Source organism: Falco peregrinus, chromosome 3 (assembly GCF_023634155.1).
Source record: "Falco peregrinus isolate bFalPer1 chromosome 3, bFalPer1.pri, whole genome shotgun sequence".
Lineage (NCBI taxonomy): Eukaryota > Metazoa > Chordata > Aves > Falconiformes > Falconidae > Falco > Falco peregrinus.
The window spans coordinates 117334019-117355097 of NC_073723.1; the positions used below are offsets into that span (position 1 = coordinate 117334019).

General features: G+C 60.0%; 2 protein-coding genes across 10 annotated transcripts in view; both read right to left on the bottom strand.

Annotated features, from left to right (window-relative positions):
• The window catches only part of MACF1 (microtubule actin crosslinking factor 1), a 146020-nt gene that overhangs the window by 94075 nt on the left and 30866 nt on the right, over positions 1–21079 (bottom strand). For 8 of the 9 annotated variants that reach the window (XM_055800175.1, XM_055800174.1, XM_055800173.1 and 5 more), the window contains exons 2-12: positions 15734–15795; positions 14492–14581; positions 11793–11870; positions 9879–9971; positions 3375–3541; positions 2131–2243; positions 1932–2038; positions 1368–1487; positions 1168–1263; positions 761–888; positions 554–647 (exon numbers count right to left, since the gene is read on the bottom strand). In XM_055800175.1, the coding sequence (XP_055656150.1) occupies positions 554–647; positions 761–888; positions 1168–1263; positions 1368–1487; positions 1932–2038; positions 2131–2243; positions 3375–3541; positions 9879–9971; positions 11793–11870; positions 14492–14581; positions 15734–15795 (1148 nt within the window). Of the gene's footprint in view, positions 1–553; positions 648–760; positions 889–1167; positions 1264–1367; positions 1488–1931; positions 2039–2130; positions 2244–3374; positions 3542–9878; positions 9972–11792; positions 11871–14491; positions 14582–15733; positions 15796–17633; positions 18686–21079 lie in introns of those variants that run through there. The other variant, XM_055800171.1, reaches the window with a different exon arrangement.
• On the bottom strand, positions 6700–7541 carry LOC129784156 (uncharacterized). The gene has a single exon (XM_055800180.1). It carries the CDS (start codon positions 7427–7429, stop codon positions 6821–6823), a length of 609 nt encoding a protein of 202 aa, XP_055656155.1. The 5' UTR covers positions 7430–7541; the 3' UTR covers positions 6700–6820.

Sequence of the window (21079 nt, forward strand, 5' to 3'; positions counted from 1 at the left end):
GGCTCCTGCGGTGAGTCCCATGGACAGCCATTTAAACGGACATCTCGTTTTCTTGCTTGGGTTTCACCATTTTTAGCTTCTAACCCTTACACCTCTCTCTGCCAGAACAAAACATCCCTCTTCCGCAATCTACTCCCTACCCAGGCAGCTACAGTCTGCAACCGAGTCCTTTCCACCAGTCTTTTAGAGAAATAAAAGAGATCTGGGGGTTTGAAGCCTCATTATACAACCAGCTTTGCCAGAACTGCAGTTCTCCAAGCCAGCCCCTCTGCAGAGGTCCAGCCTCGCTAGCTGCATCCCCAGAGGCAGCCTGCTGCACGGCCAGGCTGTGCCCCCGTCCCCAAGGTCCTCGTGCCACCAGGTAGCCACCACCACCCCTACAGCCCCTCTGGGATAGGCTCAACATCAGAAAAGGAGGGAAAATTGTCCAGGGGAACAATGGAGCACAAGCGAGGGGAAGAGATGGGCATAAAAGAGGCAGAAAAAAACCCCCAAACAACCCCCCAAAATTAAAAGAAAACGAGGAGGAGGAAAATAACACCCCCCCACTCACAGCTTGCAGCGTGTTCTTCGCGAGAGTGAGTTTTTCTTCACAGCTCAGAGCACCATTCTGGATTTTGTTAGCGATTTGTAGCAGCAATTCCAGCCTGCGATGACAGAGGGAAAGAGAGTAAGAGGGAGGCTTTGGGACAGCCCTCCAGCCAGGGGAGCAGGGGACATCCCCGCAGGGGACTCTGCCTGCCGTGGGCAGCGCACCGACCTCTCCACCGCCGGCCGCAGGAGCTTCTCACGCTCCAGCATCTCTATGATGAGCTTGCCCCACTCCTCCTCCACATCGTTGGGGTGGTATCCCTGGGGCAACTTGATACGTCCAAATTCAATCCATACCTGGGGAAAACATCAACAGAACGGTATTTTCTCACTCCTCCTCCAGCTGGCTAGAGAGAGATGACAGCAAGGGAAGTGGGGCTAGAAGGCAACAGCTCTGCCTCCGCTCCCGCGGTGTGCTGCCTGCTACATCAGTAGCAAGTTATTTCGCAGGACTGCTATTAAACCAGAGAGTTATTTCCCCTTCTCCAAAACAAACCTGAACTGAGCACACTTTAGTCTTGCTAAAAGCACAACACTCCCACCTACAAGCCTCCGGATAGCCACAATGATACTTACCTCTAACAGTTTGTAGAGCTCCTCTATCCTTCCTTTCTCCTGTTCTTTTGCTGGGATTTCAGTTTCTTTGAAGTGTATGTATTGGTTATAAAGTGCCTGGGATGAGAAAAGGCTCATCAGAAACCACCCTGGGGAATGCCACCACCCAGCTCAGTGCCAAGCACATGGGACACTGCGGACGGACCTCGGCCAGGACCTACCTTTAGCTCTACAGGGTTCTGGGGGAAGGATTTATCTGACATGAGTATCGTGTGCTGCTTGATCCACGAGATGAGGGACTCCACACGGCTCTGGTACTCCAGCCACCTTGAATCCACCTCCTGTGAGGGGAGAGCACCCTTGCAGAGCACTGCTGGTGGACAGGTCTCCACGGGGAGAGGCAGAGCACGGAGGGAACGGAGGTGCCACCGTCACGGCCACGGGGTGAACCATTGGCCTGCACCTCCCTGCCGCAATGCCACCGCGGGGAGGGGAAGGAGGAGGATGATCCTCCTTGCAAGCTGCTCCCTAGAAGCCAGCTCAGCTTTCCCACCAGCTCAAAACCTGTGGCAGAACCCGCAGAGGGTGGAGAACGCCGTGGCCCTACAGGCACACCAGCTGTTCACGGAGCAGACCCACTAATGGAGAAGCTCCTTCATCCCCCCGAGCCTCTTCAGTCCATCAGCTGCCTGCTACGGCGGATGGGGAACCTCCAAACCCTTCCCGCACCATCCTGCTGCCTCCCAAATCGCTGTCCCAGCTTCCCAACCCGCAGCGATGCTTACGATAGCGCTGATCCCTTCTCCTCCCTCGGGGACTTTGGGAAAGGCATCGTAGATTGAAGACACATAAGTTATCACAGATTTCTCATCCGGAGAGGGGACGTCCACGTCTGACAAGGGGGAAGCAGAAAGGCGGTGAGGAACAGGAGCGGGCTGGGAGGTCAGCATCACCCCGCACCAGGCGCTTCCCCCGGCCGCTCACCTTCAGCATCCAGCAGCCGTGTGACCCCCAGCCGCTCGGCGATCTCAAAGGCTTGCTCCAGGTTCTCCCGGTTACTCTGGATCTGCACCCTCTCCATGTCCACCAGATCCGGCCTGCAAGACACGGACCGAAGTCAGGATGATGGCAAACAGCACAAGGTGCCCAGGGCGGAGCACCCTGCAGGGGCACGGCCGCCCCAGGTGATTCCTGACCCCTGTCCCATGCTGGCGGCTGCCCGAGGGGATCCAGGCTGCAGCACCTCCCTGCTCACCCCCTTCGGGAAGGAAAACCTGCCCTTCCCAGCACCCGCTCTGCACCCAGCATGCCAGACTGGGACTGCGAGCCCTCCCTGGAAGGAGATGCCCAGAACAACCCCAAAGCGGGGTGGTTACACCTCTCCGGAGGATGCGGGCAGAGCAGGAGGGGGGGCGGCAGGCAGGGGTGCTGCCAGCCCTGCACCAGCAACAGAACAGCACCAGCAAAGGGCGGCACAACCGGACCACACGTGAGTGCGGCAGAACCAGGAAAATCCATCTCTGAGCACGAGGCTGCTGCCCACTGGGCACCCCATCTCCTGCCCGCAGAACCTTGCGTGTCCTTCCCTGCTAAACCCTGGCCGCTCCTCTCGGCCACGAGCGAGCACGGAGCAGTGCAGGGAGGCAGTGCTATTTCCAGCTACAAGGAGATGCGTTCTCACGGGGCCTTTGCTGTTCTCCTGCAGGCTCTCAAGGCTGTGCCAAGCGCCCTGGACCACGCAGCCGCAGCAAAAACTGGTCCTGCTGGCCCCAGCTCTGCCTCGGTGCCGGTGCTGAGCAGGCAGAAGGTGTGGGGGGCTGTGCTGTCTCTCAAGGAACTGTGAGAGGTTTAACTGCTGCTCGGCAGAGCTCAGAGATCCTTGGATGAAAGCACGGATGGAAGCACTGCTATTCACAGAGAGCAGCAAGGGCAGCACTAACACATAAAACAGGGCAGCGCTCCCAGTTTAAAAGCTTTTCTTTCTTGCCTCTCTCCCCAGCCTCACTCAAGATGTTTTTTTATTGCAGCCTGATGTATTTGGTGCTCTTTCCAAGCATCCACCCCCCAGCTACCTGGCAGAAGAGATAATTTCCAGGTAAAAGAGACTGCAAAACTCATCTACATCTCCAAGCACTCCAGGCCATCACCAACCACATCGGTGGACCCCAGGAGGTCCTCAGCCCTTCCTCCCACCCAGATGATGCTCTCCACTGCTCCTCCCTGCCTACCTGTATCTGTGGATGAGTGCGTTGAACATCTTTCCATCACTCCAGCATGACGAGAAGTTGGTGCACTTCACCCCAATGTAACCCGCCGTCACCTTCTGCGTCCACAAAAGCAGCTTCTCCTTGGCCGACATATCCCCCGACTCCCCACTGATGTAGATGTCGGAGATCTGTAAGGAAGCGGCACAGGCATGTGGTGATGCAGGAGGAGGAACAGCTCCACCAGGCACGTCCAGTCTCTGTGAACTCACCCAAGACCTGGCAGCTGCCAGGAAGGGCAGGAGAAAACTCCTGGTCACCGTGGGGGAGAGGGGACCCCACAGCTGAGAAACTTGGGAACAGACCACCGGATCTGCGGGTGAGCGGCTGGGTGCTGTGGTTTGGGCAGACCGGAGAGCCAAACCGGCGAGGGGGGCACAGCCAGCCCCATGTCACCGGGGTACGAGGCACTGCTTGGCCACACAGCCCAGCCCAGCCGGCACAGGAGCTGCCACCGTTGGACCCTGGCTCCCTACCTACCACCACGAGGTCGCCGGGGCTGCTCCTCCACTGCCAGACACGCTCCGAGCACCGAGCACCGGCAGAGCATCACCGCACACCCCGGCATGTTACACCGCCACGCACCCCCCAGCCAGGGCTTGGGGGGCACCTCACCGGGAACACAACACCTCAGCAAGTCTCTTCCCATCCCGAACGTGCTGAGCTGACAGCGATGCCGCTGCGCCCTCCTGTACAAACCCCTCCTGCCCAGCACCCAGCCGAGAAGCCCCAGCACCCTCAAACACCCAGGGCTCAAACACGCAGGACCAGCCAGCCCCATCCAGCAGCACCCACAGCTGGGCGGCGAGGGAGCACCCAAGAGGGGACCACTGATGCTGACCCTCACCGGGGCTGGCAGCGTGGGGGTGGGTGCTCCACCTGGAGCATCACATTGTAAAAAATACAACGTAAGAAATGGGAAACGGCACTTGGAGGTGCTGGTTGAGAGGACATGTGGGGCAGAGGTCTCCCCCCAACCTCAAGCTGGAGGAACCGCTTGGAGCTGTTTCCAGGGGGAAAGGGAAGGATGGGAGGAAGGCTGTCGCATCCCCCCTCTGCCTCGCCAGGCCTGGGAGAGGCAGGTGCCGGGGGGTGCTGGTGGCAGGGGTGCCGTGACCCACTTCCCCAACAAAAGAGACCGACAGTCACAGACCCCTCTCAGACAGACGCACAGGACTGGCTGCAAATCCCAGACTTGCACGTGACAAAACGCACGTGTCTCCGCATGCCAGCATATTTCTGATTGGCACGGCTTCCTCCTCGCCCATCCTCCCCCCAGCTCCCCAATTAGTACAATTACCTCCCCTTAATTAAGGGGCAGACAAAGGGGAGGATGCGAGCTGCTCGTATTTTCTGGGGTGCCTGTGGAAAGGCAATGGGGACGGTTTGCTCACTGGATTCCTCCTCCAGGCACGGCAAGGAGAAGGGGTGCCAGGACCCAGCCCTACCCACCGCCCCTCTGAGCCTCCTCTGCCCTGAAAACACCCAGTTGCTTTATTCCCCCCCCCCAGATACCCCCGGGTTGGGTGCTGGCATTGCACAGGACCCAGTGTCAGAGCTCCCTTTGCAGGTAGGAGGCAGGGACCCGCAGGATCAGGCGCCTCTCCCACCGGCGGGAAGGATGCTGAGGCACGGTGGGGAGGATACTGAGGCGACAGGCGACGGGTGTAATTGGTATGCTGCAGCTCACCTCCCTCTCCCGAGCCTGATACGCTCCTCACACACAAAACTGCTCTTTGTCAGCCGCTGCCACACCGCCGGCGCTGCCTTTAACTCCTCCAGCCCCGCGACTGGGTTTTCTTAGGGATGCCGGGATCCGGTACCCGGCGGCACAGCCAGGATGGATAGGGTGATGCGCTGGGCAAACAGCAGGATGGAACCCTCCACACCTGCAGGGAGGGACCCACAAACCTCCGCCTGCCCAGCACCCCCTTATCGATTACCTAGCAGCTCTTAAGAACAGAATGAAACCTTCTGCAAACCCACCCATTGGCTGTGCCCCACCTGGGCTCTCCAGGCCGCTGCCCACCAGGGAGCTCCTCACAGCACCCAGCTCAGAAAAATCCTTTATTTTTCAGTCATTCACACAGCACTGGGGTTCTCCAACTGCTGGGCCTTTCCCCGAGGGCACCTTTGCAGGAGACCCTCCTAGAGATGCGCGTAGAGAGGTGCAGGATGCGGCACCAGCTCCACCCTCCTTTTCTTCACATGTCTGTGTCAGGACAAAGATTTAGGGAGGCACCAGTGGGATGAGAGAATGGAAACTCACAGGACGCAGGGTCAGCTCTTCCAAACCCTTCCAACATCAGCCTCGTGCATCGAGCAACCGGTGGCAGGATGCTGAAGGCCGGATAGTGGCTGCCACACCGGTCCAAACCCAGCAAAGGTACCCGGGGCCACAGCCCCCTTCCTGCTCCTCCAACCCCATGCTTGTCCTGGGGCGTGCAGAGCTTGGCCAAACCCAAGGGCACTATCCTGTCAGCCCCAAAGAGCAAACTCCAAACAGCAACAACAGGCTCCAGAACACAGCATCACCCCCTCCTCTTCCTACCGGAGCCCCCCCCCCGCCCCCCCAAGAACAGGCAAAGCCCCCACGCCTCCATGCTCACCCACTGCCGCCTGCCTGGGAGCTGAGCACGGGCAGCAGCAAAGGGACCCCCCAAACTCGCACCCGACCCAGCAGCCCTGAGGGCACGTGTGCCACCAGTGACAGCAAGCGTGCTGCCAACCACAAATGCAATGGCACCGCGAGCCCGTGTCACCACCGGCCGCACCCACCGGTGCCGGCGACAGCCACTATCTGGCTGCCCGTGCCAGGAGCGGAGAACAGGACGGGTTGGTCCCTAGGGGATGCCTTCCTGGTGGAGATGCTCAGAGGGGAAAAGGCATTGGGAGCTTTCTGCACCAGAGCCCTCCCGTCCACGCTCAGTACAAGTTTGCGCCCTGCCAAGACGACCATCCCCAGGGGTCACCAGGAATCTGAAACCAGGTCCCCCCACCCTGCTCCAAGAAGGGGGAGAGGGTACACGCAGGCACTGACCATTCCTCCGGCTGGCCCCGAGCTCCCCCTCCAAGCCCAGCCCTCCGCATTGAGCCTGCGGCCACCTTCAGAGGGAGATGCCGTGGTCCCACCAGCTCCAGCACCCTTGGCCGGCCGGCGCGCCGGATCGCTGCCGTACCCCGAGGAGCTCCGGGCTGCGCCGCCGCTGCGCCCACTGAAGGAGGACGGGCTGCGGGAGGCCGGCGGTCCATGCCCATCTCCCTCCCCGGCCCGAGATGATGGCAACCCTGAGGTTCTCCCCACACCGGGGTTTTCCAGCTGATCCACCATGGGGGACGGCGTAGACAGCTCCGAAACGGTACCCGGCTCTGCTGCGGAGGAGCAGGTCCACGGGGCGCTGGAGCTGGGATCATTGCTGCCTCCTTTCTCCCGGCTCTTCGCTGGTTCCTCGCCGGACACGGTGCTCACCGGGGAGAGGAGCCCCTCCACGCGGCCACCGGTCCCCCCCAGGCAGGGGCAGCAGCACAGCCCGGCGGCTGCCTGCACCGCTCCTCTGCAGCTCGACCAGCCGGCTCACTGCCCTCTCGCAGTCCTTCTCGGCCGGGTTCTCCAGCAAGCGGGCGATGACGGTGGTGCCTTCCTCCAGGGAAGCTCCCGCCGCACCCGGCCGCTGCGGCTCCAGCACCAGGCGAGCTTTCTGCACCTCCCCCTGAAACCGCTCCTTCACCTGCACGATGAGCCCGGGGTGCAGGGCCACCGGGTTGGTGTCCCCGCCGTGCTGCCAGCTTCTGGGGGGCTCCTCTCCTCCCTCCTGCCGGGGGGCTGCCTTCGACTTCGGTGCTTCCTCATCCTCAGCCATCTCCAGGGCTGGGGGCTCCTCCTGCGGGGCTGCCTCCGGCATCTCTCTCCTCTTCCCCCTCCGCCTCCGTTTAAAGCGGACCCTTTTTTTGGGAGACAGGGGTGCCTTTCCCACAGCTTTTTCCTTCGGCTCTTTAACGCAGCCCAGAGAATTCCCCATCTCCTCCTCCTCCTCAGTGCCGGCAGTAACGCAGCTAAGTGAGTCGCCAGCTCCGGAATAAATCCCGAGCCGAGCTTCATCGGCTCAAACGCACATCATCGTACACCGTGCCGCCGCCTGCCCCTTGCCGCCGCTCCCTCCCGCCAGCCCTGCCGCCGCCGTTCCAGACAGCCATCTTACAGCCTGGGCGCTGCGAGAAGATAAATTCAAAGCATCTCACTGCAGTTCAGAAATCACTTGACCTAAAAGCAGAGGGAGCGGGGATTGGCTGCGGCATCCTTCTCTCCAAATATGAGGTAATGGGAGCACAGCCCTCGCCAACACAAACAGGGAGCAGGGAGCAGGCAGCGGAGCAGGGAGGGGGTGGGAGAGGGTGGGGAAGAAGGGATAAAAAAACCACAAAACCCAGGGAAGGTTGGCAAAGGTAGCATAAAGGAAGGGGTGGGAGAAAAATGGGGGGGGTGGGGGGGGGGGAAAGGAAAAAAAAAAAAGCAGGGAGGAGTCAGAGCAGCTGTGCATGCACGGCAGCGGGGACATGGAGCCACCCACGGCAGCGGGGACGTGGAGCCACCACGCCGGCTCCCACAGGGGTGTTTCTCTCCAATTCGGGAGGTTTGCTCCTCAATTCTGAACGCTGCGAGCCCCGAGAGGGGCCGGCTCACGTGCTCACCCCCCTGCCCAGCTCACCCCAGCTGGGGGCACGGAGGGGCAGCCCAAGGTCCCCTGGGGACTCAGCACCGCTCCAGGGAGCTGCCGTCATGGGGTCCCAAGAGGCCACGGCAGCGCCGACGCTCCCCGTCCCAGTCTGGCCACACGTCCTGGCCAGAACACACCGCCGAGGGCAGGGGTTTGAGGGGCAGCAGCATCCCAGCTCCGAGTGACCACAGCAGGGTAACGTGCACCGAAAGCCAGGGCGAGACAGAAAAATGGGGAGCAGGGGGCATAAAGATGGGGGGACTGACCTCGGCCCCAGCAAGCAGGGCTGGGAGGGGGGAAACAGTCAACAAGGAGAAACCCAGGAGATGACTAAGGGACCCCGATGACCCCCAAGAGCTCCCAGGGGCATGGGGGGCAGCCCCCACGTTGTCACCCGCTCCAGCCCCCTGCGGAGGTGGCAGTGCCCTGGGCTCAGTACCCGGCGCCAGCCCACCCAGACCTCCCCCAGGCACCTCCCCCCCAGCAGCAGCACTGGGACACGGGAGATTAAGAGGTTCACAATGGAGCTACAACCCCAGAAAAAATCCCGTTAGCGCAGGCAGGAAGAGGACGCGCAGGCTCGCCGGCACCAGCTCAGCTCCCCTGGGGCCCCCTGTCACCCACCCCTGTCCCCCCACGGCAGGGTGGCAGCGTCCCCCTCCCCAGCTGGGCACGGAGGGGACACCCAGGACCTCCTGATCTCCCCTCCCTGGTCTCCCGCAGCAGAGGACGCACCAGGGCAGGGCCACCCCGAGGACAGCGGGGATCAGGATGCCACCAGCCAGGGCCCCACCGGAGATGACAGTGACTCATCAGCATCCAGACCCTGCTCGACCCCAGCTGCTTCCCAGGGCCGAAGGGCTGGCGGAGCGCCCCGTCAGCAGCCTGACACCCGATTCATCCCCACGCTCCCAGGGCTCTGCCCTCTCGTCCTCCAAAAATGAAAATATTTCTTACGAGGGCTCAAAGCGTTTTGTCTGGAAGATGCCAGCCGGGACAGGGCAGGGAGCAGCTCCCACCAGCTTGGTCCCGCAGCAGAGATGACCCCGGAGCTAATGCCACGGCGCTAACAAGCTGCTGACAGCGGCACTGCTCAGCAAACCCCACATGTACAAGGCACTGGTGGCATCAGGGGCCACGCGCCATTCCCCTGAGGGCATCAAAGCTATAACCACATCATTTGGGGCTACTAAAGACTCAAGACCCCGTTTTGCAACAGCATCTATAGCACACAATTGCTGGAGATGGTCCTAAGTGCGTTCCTCAGCACCCCAGCTGGGTCAGAGAGCTTCTCCCATCCCTGTCCTGAACCACTGTCACGCAGCTGACATTTTCCAGCCCGACAAAAGATCCCGTGGCTGTGCCGACCACCCAAAGGGCTGGGAGCACCTTGGGTAACAGCCTCGCGTGAGTGGGAGCTCAGCCTCTCCCCCCGCTGCCCCTTCCCAATTTGCTCTTCTGCAGAGACTTCAGCTGAGCAAACAGCTACCACCAACAACCCTGGTGCCAACTGGGAGGCCACCGCACACAACCCATCATTAATGATTTCATTATGTAAATGATGAGAAAAGGGTGTTGCTATTCTCCGACACCCGTCTCCATGACACTGCAACGTGTGTCGTTGATCCTCCAGACCCATCTACATGCCGGCATCGCCACGGAACATGCAGACAGATGGATGCCAGCGCCCCGGGAGACAACGCGCGCCTGCCATCCATCCCACATCCTTCAGCAAGAAACTCTCATGACCTACCTGGAAGTGGAGGATGATCGTCCAGATGAGCCCCAGGGTGAGCTTGGGGTTACCGTCCGTAATGTCATCATTGCGAATATTCACCAGTTTCACCTGAAAGAGAAGCAACAAGGTCAAAGCTCCCCACCAATCTCACCCACAGAGAGCGGGGGGGAGGGGGGGTGTCCCCCCACCCACGCTGTCCCCCGGGCCACCCTAAGCACATCGGTGGGGAGAGGACACGTGAGACCCCAGCACTTCCAAAGAGGCAGCAAGGCCACCCTGTGCCCCGGCTCAGGAAGGCAGGGAGGGAAGGATTTTTCACGTCTCTAGCACTCTCCATCGAGAAGCGCTTCCCCAGCACTTAATGGCTTTACTTCAGCTCGCGCGGAGACATGCCTTGTCCCCAAAGCCCTGAGCACTAGTGCATAATTTAACAGGTACAGACCACAGAGCATGGTCAAAAGAGGATGGCCGAGCTGCATGAACTCCCTCCTGGGTTCAAGACCACGCTGCTAATCGATCAGCCCTAACAAAGGCAGCAATGCCAGCGCTGCCCTTGCTGAGGGTCCCTCCCAGCACCCACCGAAAGCCCTCGTCCTGGCAGCCTCTGGCCCCACGCAGTCCCAGAGCTGCTCCCTCCCGCCTGCTTTAACGTTTAAACACGTGTGCGGTCCCTGAACCGCAGAGATGCCTGCAGCACCAGGAGCACCAGCCTCGGTGCTTCCAGACGATGCAAACCAGAGCGGGACTGCCCGGCTGCTGCTCCTGCTCTCTGCTCTCCTTGCAGCCACCTCCCCGGGAGCTGCCACGTGCTTTGGGCTCTTCTCCACTGGCGAGCTTCCCACGGGGGAGTCCCCGCACCTCAACACTCAGTGGGACCCCACGATCAGTCTCTAGTGGGAGCATCTGGGGTAAAACGTCCCAGCCAGGCTGCTGTCACCAGGCCATCACGCTTCAAAGGAAAAAGCTGTTTCATCCAAGTAGAGAAACAAGTTCCCAAGAGCCCTCGGCAAAATGTCTCTATCAAGGGGCTGGGGAGGAGGAGTGGGGGGGGCTGGAAGCAGCTCACCCTCCCTGGAGTGGGGCACGTGCTCAAATATATTCAGTGCCCTCAGGCCAACAGAGAGAGAGAGAAAAGTCTCTGCTCCAGCATGAACCGGTACAATTTATCATCCTCTCGGCATATCTGGGGAGCATCGCAGCGGGGAGACCTGACCCAACAGGCGGAACAGGACACCCGGCCCCGGGGCTGGGGGGGTTTCACCTGCGGAGCCAGCAAGTCTCAGGATGCATCCCACTGCTCCGGGCGGGGGGTGCGGAGCACGCCTGGTCTCTGCCAGCTGCACAAGCACCTCCCGGAGCCTGGCGGAGGCAGCGTGCCCCCCAAAAGCCGCAGGGCGATGGTGCCCGGGAGCAGCACAGGAGGACGGTATGGCTGTGCTGTCCGGAGGGGTGATGCCAGCACAAAGATGCGTGTGGCAGTGCCAGCACCGAGGCTATGGCTGCCTGGGGCTGGGCAGAAGCCAGCTGCCACATCGCGTGCCGCCCCCCCCCCCCCAAGAACTGGTGGGAAGGTATGGATGTGCCACAGCCAGCCAGCCCCACCGCTGGGATCTGCTGGGGAGCCCTGGGTGAGGCTTTCAGGGCTCAGACGTGACTCGACCGTGCCATTTGCAAACCCCTTCCCAGAACTGGGGCCCGGTTCCTCATTTTGGCACTAGTTTTTGCACCACACGGGTGGTTCTGAAAGCACAGGGTGCCTACGGGGAAAGCCCCCTGAGTGCCATCCTCAAGGAGCACCGGCACCGCGGGGATGGGGGCACCCCAGCATGGGCTGATGCTGCTTCTCGACACCCTTCCCGAGCCTCAGCCAGGAGAAAGAACCACAAACCACACGGCTCTGCTTCTGGAGGAGCCTAAATCAGCCCTTACCTGTCGCTGCTTCAGGAAATCCAGAGCAATCTGCACATTCTGCAGCCGGTGGAAACGCATCCGCCCCTTCTCACGTGGCTGTAAGAGACAAACAGAAGCTTCAGGTCAGGCTCACCAGGCTGGCAGCCCCCCACATGCACAGCCCCCCCCCCCCCCGCATGCCCCTGGGAGCCACCAGCAGCAGCCCCCCACACTCAGCGTGCTGGTGTGACCCCCGTGCACTCCACACACCCTGCTCTATCTTCTTGCTCTGGGAGCAAAGTCACTGCTCCACGTGATCCCGCTGAAAGAGGGCCAAAAGGCCACGGTGAGGCACGGAGGTGGGAAGACCCTGAGATCTCGACCTCTGAGACCCCGAGGGTCTGCATCCAGGCTCAGAGCTGCCAGCAGCAGGCAGGACCGGCTCAGCCTCCCAGATGCCAGGGCAGGATCTCACCCACCCCACGGTCAGCCAGACTAGCTGGGAAGAGGGCTCAGCAAAGAGAGATTGACTCGAGCGGGTACAGAATCTGACCCGTCCAGGTGGAAAGAGAGGCAGGTGTGCTCTGCAGCAGGACATGGGGACCCAGGCAGGACCGAGCATGGGTCCCCACTGGTGGCAAAGAAACCCCAACCTCAGCATCAGCCCCTGCAGACACGACTCAGCTCCCTCCGCATGTGGGCAGGGGCTGCTGCCCAGGTACCACCTCTGAACCCTTGGGCAGGGGAGAAACGAGATGCCCTGGGCCGTGCCCATCACCGCTGCTGTGGGCAGGGGATTTTCCGAGGTACTCGGCAGCTGAGCCATGGCCGGGGAAGGGTATAGGATGCTGGGTCTGCTTTGAATCAGCAGGAGGAGGAGGATCGACGCCCAAATCCTGATTCCAGCCTCAAGATGAGATGTCGCCAGGATGCTCTGAATGGCTAGGACATCCCAAGTCCTTTGAGTCACCTTCCCTCCCCAGCCTGAAGGGCCACCCCTGCAAGGGGACCATCTCCAGGGCTGGAGGGGAGCGGAGCCCAGCGGGAAGGTGCTACAGCCTCGGCTGCTCCTACGCTGCTCCGGGCAGGAGCTGACAGCGCACAGGAGAATCATCACCCCGAGCAAGGGGGCTGGAAAACACACCTTCTCTTACACCTGGGCAAGGTTTTAGGGCAACCTAAAGCCTTCGGGGTAACCCTCAGCTGGGGCTGGGCTGTGCTCGCTCCCATCTCCACTCACATGCACGGGGTTGCCGGTTGCGCCCCGGACCCCACGGTGGCAACCAGCCCCCCAAGAAGGTGCCTGTGCCCGGAGCCTGTCCATGCAGTGTGAGGTGAGCAGCCATCACAGCAGCCCCCCCAGGGCCGAGCAGACGGGGGCCCGGCCGCCAGCAGCGTGCAGGACCCGTCCCTGTGCCCTCCCGCCCCGTGGGGGGGGACACATGCTGTCACACCAGGTGGGTGGCGTGCCCTGACTGTGGCCCGACACTGCAGTGCACGCACAGATAATCCAGTGAACGTGAACACAGCCTGCTAACGAGGACCTGACAGCTTCCCCTCTGCAGACCCTCGCTCGGGGCGACCACCCTTGGGTGAACTGGGTGGGTTTTATCAAAAATCCCGGCTAAAACCGAAGAGAGGGGAAGGTCGGAGCCCCCAGCGATGCTGGGCTGCACTGGACTATCTGATGGCATTCCAGTGTCTGCCAGGGATATGCTGCGGCCCGGGCAGACTCAACCTACTTCTTCATCATCATCATCTTCCTCCTCACGCTCTTCGCTGCTTGCACGGCACCAGGCCGGCGCTCTCACCAGGCGAAGGCTCCTCTGAGCTGGCGGCTCTATTTGCTAATGAGGACGGGAGGGACAGGGCGATGGGAGGGTGACACAACAGGGAGACAGAATGGAAACCAAAATGCAACACCCAGGTAAAAGGAAAAACAAAAGAGCGGCGATGAAGGCAGCTGGATTTCCAGCACATCCCGGGCTCCAGCATGGAAATTTCCCCCTGGTTTTGAAAGCCGAAGCGAAGAGAAGGAAGCTGTCTGGATCACAAGTAGCTTGATCCAATTTTTCAGCCCCCACAAAAACTGATTTGGCATCTCTGGAGGGTAACGGAGGGAGTTAGGAGATCTTTGCCCAGATCCTATTTTAGGGGGAAACTAAAATAATTCCTGCTGTGCCACCCTGTTGCAGCAATTGGGATCTTCCCAGAGCTGAGTGAATGTGTGAGTCTGAGAAGGAGGAGGAGGAAGGAGGGGGACTCTACGATGCTCAAGACGCAGGAGGAGGTTTGCACGCCACCGACTGCTACAAATCCAGCTCGTGCAGGAGCTGAGCACGGGGCTGGCGCGTCAAAACGGAGCTAAACGGCTGGGCACACCGTCACAGAAACGGTTTTAATCAAATCACTATTATCCCTTATTTTACGTATTGAGCCAAATCTAGAAGACGAAGGCGTGTAAGCCTTCCCAAAAAAAGGGCTCAATAAGGGCACCATAAGCCAGCGGCTTTAATCACAGAGTATCCAAGAGACCAGCCTGGGGAACATGGATTTGAGTGAAAATTATTAAAATCATCATCATAAATAAGAATAATAAAAGAAACAATGACAGACATTTGAAAACAAAACTATGGCGTAAGAACTGACAGCTGATGGCTGGGAGCAGAGGGGAGCAGGAGGGAGGAGGGAGGGGGGCTGGGGGGCAGCAGCATCACTGCCCAGCCCTGGGGACTTACCAGCTTCACTCCCGACAGCACCTCCAGGAGGGAGATGAGGTTGTGGCCATCTCGCAAGTCTTCGTAGAGGTCATTGATGTGCTTGCGCACCTGCAGGGAGCCGGGGAGGAAAAGGCATCAGATCTGCTCGCCCTCCTGCGCTCTCCCTGGGGGAAGGCAGCAAGCAGATGTTTCCCTCCCAGCCACGGCCATTTCAAACGGTTATTCCAGAATTATCGCTGAGGATAATTCCTTATCCTTATCCTCCCGTTTCCTAAATGACCTGGCAGAAGCTGCTGCCGATTTTATGCAAAACTCAAACCGTTCAACCATCCGTACTCCGGGCAATCCCTCGACGCTGCACGTAGACCTCTGCGGAAAGGGTAGCTCGGTCCTAGAGTGGTGGTTTTGTTGCTGATGCTACTTTAGAGCATCTCCCAAAACACGGCACCTAGCTTCCGACGTGGAGCACAGCTGCATGTGGCCTCTCTGCCTGCTCTTCCCCCAGACCTTCTCCTGGGGTTTTACGCGGCTGGGGATTCCCAGATTTTTCCCCCAGCAGCCCCAAGCAGGTGGCCCCAAGATTTTTCTTTTTTCCCTCCTTTGTAAGGTTTAGAAAGGAGCCACAAGCTTGACGCAGAGATTTGCAAAGCTGGCAGGAAAACACAGTTGTGACACCTAATGCCCAAATGACTTTTTTTCTCCTGGTTTGTGGGGGTTTTTTGGGTTTTTTGGTATTTTTTGGGCAAATAGAGAATTAAATAACACGTGACATTAAGCGAGAAAAGCAGGAGGCACTTTGTGGTGTGATGCCAATCCTGGTTAGCTACCTACGGCTGCAAGCAGCTCCATTCGCACACCGTGGGGCTCCTCTCCATGTAGGAGCATCCTTGGAAAGACGAAAAAGCCCCTTTGCCCTGGCAAGGGGGAAGCAGCCCGATGCTTCCTTCACCCTTGCTGCCCACAACCCCGGGTGAGAGGATGCACAGCCTCGCGTTAAAGCAAGGACAGGGTGCTCAGGAGGGCAAATGTAATAAAACGGGCTGTGAGGCGATGTTACAGTGCCCTCCAAAGGCGCTGGCACATTTCCACCCCAACCATCCCTGCTCTGAGTACAGACACACACTCAAATCCAATGCAAAAATTCCTAGACACAAAAAAAAATATATATTTTTTAAAAGGCATTTATCTGCCAGCCCTGAGCCAGAACAGACAGACAGACTGTCGTTTAACCAGCCTTAAAATAAAATATGTGACTCTTACCTTCATCAAGTGTTTATTGACCCATTTAGTGAAGGTTTTCTTTTGGACTCTGTCCCGTTCATCTGTCAAAAGAAGACAAAGGCAGCTCTCGGTCAGTGTTTCTCATGCAGAAACTCAAATGACTTTGAAATGAAGGGAAGAGACAGAGGAATCGCTGCCACTGCCAGAACCACCGGCCGGATCCTGCGCCCGTCCAGGGGAACAGAGGCGGCTTATTCAGGGGTTAGTGCGGGACAGAGCCGTTCACGCGGCTCCGACAGCTCACTCGGGCAGGGAGGTAGGAGCACCCACCCAGACAGAACAAAACACACCGCTTTCTGGGGGGAGAACAGCGTTGTTTGAATAAAAGCAGTGTGGAGGATTGGGATAGGTACAGTTGCAGCTGGCAACTGAACCCCCAAAATGTGTCCCGCCGGCCAGGACCCCCGTGCCTCCTCATCCCCCCCCTGGAAGCAGTACAGGGAGGGAGGTGGGGTTTGCCCGAGCCCCCCTGACTTTAGTAGGGTGTCCCCCACCCCTGCCCACTCCCAAAAGGCTTTAACACATTATATAAAACCCACAGATGTCCCATAACAGGCCTCTGCCAGGCGCTAGCAGCATGCGCAATTAGCAGCTTATTCTGGCGCTGTATTTTTGGTTCATTGGATTGTCAGGATTTAAGGTTTATTTCCATCCCGCAGCTCAGCCAAGGGCACCCTGGCCAGACGCCGGGAGCTCCGAATGCCAGTGGGACAGGGTGACAAGGTGGGTCCCATCCCCAGGGAGCAGCAGGGGCAGCCCCCAGCCCCCCGAGGTAACGGGCGGGGAGGTTCATGGTGCTGCCATCAGTGGGCTTTGCCCTGCCTGTTCTCGGCGCAAAAAATAAGTCTCTCACATGAAAAACACAGGAAAACAGGGCAAAAGGAGAGGGCATGAGATGGGGCCACACCGCTGGAGGGTCCCATGGGGCAGAGGGTCCCGCTCAGCCCCCAGCTCCCCACGCCCAGGCAGTGAGGAGGGCTCAGGGCAATCCCGGCAGCCAGCTCTGTGCCAAACGGGATTGCCTGGTTTTAACAACATCATCTGGGAGGAAAGAGCCTCAGCACTGACCCACAGCACGCAACCCCAAGCTCCTGAGCGCTGCCCTGAGCAGCCCAGGGGGCCCAGAGTGGGAAAGGATGAGCCCCGCGACCCCAGGACATCCCTCCGACATCGCGGTCCACCAGGCAGAAGCATCCTTCGCCTTGGTTTTAAGCCAAAAAAAGAAAAATATCTAGAAAAGAGTGAAAGGGAGAAAACCAGCATCTCTCGGCTCACGCTGCATGTCCTGCCCAGATGGTCCCATGTCCCCCCTCCTGGCACAGGGAGGTCATGGGGGGGTCCCTGCATTGGCCAGGCAACCACAGCCCCTCGGAAAAACCTCCCCATGTCTCAATCCACGTGGATTTGAAAGCACCATCTAACATCCCTCCTCCTCCTCCTCCACCCCACAGCTTCCTCCATCCGAAGGCATGGCAGTAGAACACGCGGCACACCGTCAGCACGTCACCTCCCCTGCGTCCCACTCCATCCCCCGGCCAAGGCACATAACCAGGTGCCAAAATCCATCCTGTGGTTGAACTACGGCCACCCTCGCTCCCCATCCCCCCTAGGCTCTGGCCCCAGTGCGGCTTCCCGGAACGACGGGGCCAAGCCACGGAGCTGCCGCCTGGCACCGCCGGCCGCCGCCTGCAATAGGAAGCTGTGTCACCCCCACGTGTTTTTAGGGACCTTTCCTGCACCCAAACCCACCCAGAGTCATGGTGCCGGGTCCCTTCCCAACCCCGCCGTTGATCTGCGGTGGATAAAGCCTGAGCCATACCCCAGCCACGGCAGTGCTGGCAGCACGGCGGGCTGGGATGGAGAGCCGGCGGGTACTAACCCATGCAGCACATCCGGCACGCCAGGCAGGCGCTCAGTCGCCTCTCCTCCCCGGAGAGATGCCACCTCTCCATCGTCACAGCCCGGGATGGGGAGCGCTGGGTCCTGGCAAAGCAAACCTCCCAACTCCTGGGGAAGGGTCTTCTGGCGGCACCACCCGCTCGCTGACCTTGGCCCCACGGGTGTGCGGGTGGGTGACTTCTTGACCGCAGCTCCTCCCACCGCACCACTTCCTACACCCGCTGTCCCCGGCGCGGGCACCGGCCGTTCCTCCTCCGGGGCATCGCCGCAACCCCCACCGCGATGCCAACGGCTGCTTTGCCCGCGTTTCCCCTGCTCCTCACGCTTCTCCGGGTGCTTCCAGCCGAGCCGGCGGCAGCTCTGCGCCAGCAAAATCCTCACCGGCCTGCGGTCCCCATGGCCAGCAAAGCTGCTCAGAAAGCTCCCAGCAAGGACGGGCAGAGCTGCTCCCTCCTGCAAGCCAGCAAGCAGCGGTGCCAGCGCACGGTGCAGCTCCCAGCGCCAGAAAGCCGGTGGGCTGGGGGTGCAGGCTCACCCTGCAGAGCTGGGCACTGCCCTGCTGGCGGGCTGGTGGCTTGTTTTTCCTTGTCTTGTTTTCCAGTTAATTGCACCAGGGACAGGAGGGACAATGCTGGGTTGTTCTGCCTGCTCCCGCCTGCCCGCCTGCAGCTTCTTCCCAAATCGTTTCCCCAGTCCGAAGCGCTGGAGTTGGGACCCAGCCGCAGCCCCGCTCGGCACGCAGGGAGATAACGGAGGCCTCCTTATCACCACCTCTCTTCCTTTTCTTCTAAATATAATCCCCCTGCAAACCTTCTGCTGGCAGAAGCCCCACCGCCCCGGCCGGGAGGGCGAGAGGAGCCAGGCTGCTGCGGGGGAAAGGCAGGAGCATGTCCCGAGCATCGCACGGAGCACACGGGGACGGCAGCACGTCACCACATCCCACACGGAAAGTCTGCAGCAATGGTGCTGGATCCGGGGGGTGCCCGCAGGACAGCAGCTCCTCGGCACGGTCCCTCTTCCCATCTTCTGCAAAAATGGGTGTTTTCCTCCTCTTTTTTTTTTTTGCTGCATCTCACCACCTTTGGGTGGTTCCTGGGCTCTAACCAGATTACACCTCCCCACCCGCACCCGTGCTATCATCTGAGCTAATAATAATGCCCTGTTACTGCTTACTAACAATATTAAGGCATTGCAAGCTTATCTCTCCCTGGCTAATCTTTTCCAGAGTCACCCTGAGAAGCAACTTGTTGCAACCCCCCCATGCTTGCCCTCTCCCCTGCCTAGCAGAAGCTCGCCGGCCCCAGCCACCGTGAGCCACCCTGTCACCAGCCAGGGGCAGTGAGCAGAGGCGACGGTCAGGGCAGCAGGCGGGCAAGGCATGGCCAGAGGGAAGGTTACAGTGGCTAGAGGACATCTGCACCGCTCCAAAGACAGCCAGTGGCAAGCGAGGGCAGGAGAGGCTGAGTACGGAGCCTGGGGTCCCCTGGCACACAGGGCACGGAGGAAAGGCTGGTGGCAGTGATGCGGGGAACATCGGCGGCAAACGGAGACCCTACCGCCAGCAGCACCAGTGAAAACCAGGCCCTGAACGTTACTGCAAACCGCACGACCATTCGATGGTTTCCAGCACCACCAACGCTATTTGGAGCTGCATGGATGCTTCCAGCTGCGAAAGGCTTTTCACATTGCTGCTTTCCCAAGACAGGTCAGACTTGCAGCGATGAAAACGCAGATGAGCCAAGCAACAACCCAGCCTGAGCCCAGCTGAGCCACAGCTGTGCCATCCTCGACTCCATCCCTGCCCAGGCAGAGCCCAGCCCCGAGGCGCAGGGACCACTGCGGGACAGCCTGGGAGTGCTCCGAGACCTGCCCCAGCTGCTCCCAGCACAAGCGAGGAACGGGGTTCAACTGCCTGCATCTCAGCCCCAAAGCTCTGCAGGATCATGCATGCCGTTTAATTCCCTCCCCACCTCCTCTCCCCCCATTGCATCTCAGAGCGCAGTCTACCGCATCTCTAGAAAGGCACCGGGGCACCCTCTGCTCTCCCCCATGGCAGCATGAATCCCCTGCAGAGGGGCCAGACGCAGCAAGGACCAAAGGGCAGAGGCAGGCACATGTGGGGAAGGTGGGTTTTGAGGTTTTCCCACTGCTATCAGCCCCCTAAGTGAACCCAGCTTGAGGGGGAACGGGGAAAACCATCCTGCCCCAGAGCTGGTTTCCAGCACCCCAAAACCAGGGGCATCACCTGAGCATGGAAAGAAAAACTCCCACTCATGGTCCTGGCGGATCCCAGGCCCCCAGGCACTTGCCATCATCACAGGGAGAGCCCCCACAGCCGCCGGGTGCCAGAGACCCTCCCGCCACCACCACAACACCCTGCACAGACATTTTCCCCCTCTCTCTGCCTGCGGCAGCGTCTATCCTGGCAGCCTGCCTGTCCCCAGCAGTTCCCAACACGCCCGGCCGGGAGCTGCCGCTCCCCCCAGGATCGCTCCCCCCAGGATCCATCATCACTGGCCTTGCTCACTGTCGGACTCCATCACCGCTCACCTCCTCCTGCAAGAGTCCAGTCCCGGGTGCCGGCAGGATGGAGGGTGCCCCATGCCAAGGCTGGGGTCAGGGGGGGTGCCCCATGCCAGGGCTGGGGTCAGGGGGGGTGCCCAGCCAGGGCTGGGGTCAGGGGGGGTGCCCCATGCCAGGGCTGGGGTCGGGGGGGGTGCCCCATGCCAGGGCTGGGGTCGGGGGGGGTGCCCCATGCCAGGGCTGGGGTCGGGGGGGTGCCTGGTGAGGCCCCTCTGACCCACCGGCACTTGGGGCTGGGACCAGGCTCTCCAGTGCTCCCCTGGGATGGCCCTTTGCCATCCTTTGGAGGGAGCCCAGGGGGCAGCTGGAGGGTTTCGGTGATCCCCCCTGGCTCCTTCAGCTTGCTGGTATAAAGCCTGGAAGCGGCTCCCAAGCTTTCTGCTCCTGCTCATTAATTCCCACTTAAGCCAAAGGAATAGGGGAGACGTCAGTCAGGGCACGGCGCTGGACGAGCTCACAGAGATCCTGAGCACATCTCCAAGCCCGTACTGAGCACAAAAGCAGCTCTGCGCATTAAACAGCAAGAGCCAACCTTGGGGTGAAGAAGGTTGTGGGTTTTTTTTTTTTTACACATAAATGCCTAGAAACAAATTTTTAAAGGGTTGAAACCCATCGCTTTCACTTTTAAAACATGGTATTTTTAAGATGGGGGATATGCAAAAAACCTGGCTGGCTTGAGGAGCACGAGGTATTTAAAATGTGCTGGCTGCCAACTTGCAGGCTGACATAATCCATCATGACAACAGAGCCAACCGGGCAGGATTTACAGAGCCTTTTGAAAAAAGGAGAGGAAACGGTGCCTGATTCAGCCTGGAAGAATGCACAAGAGATACCTGCGGTGGA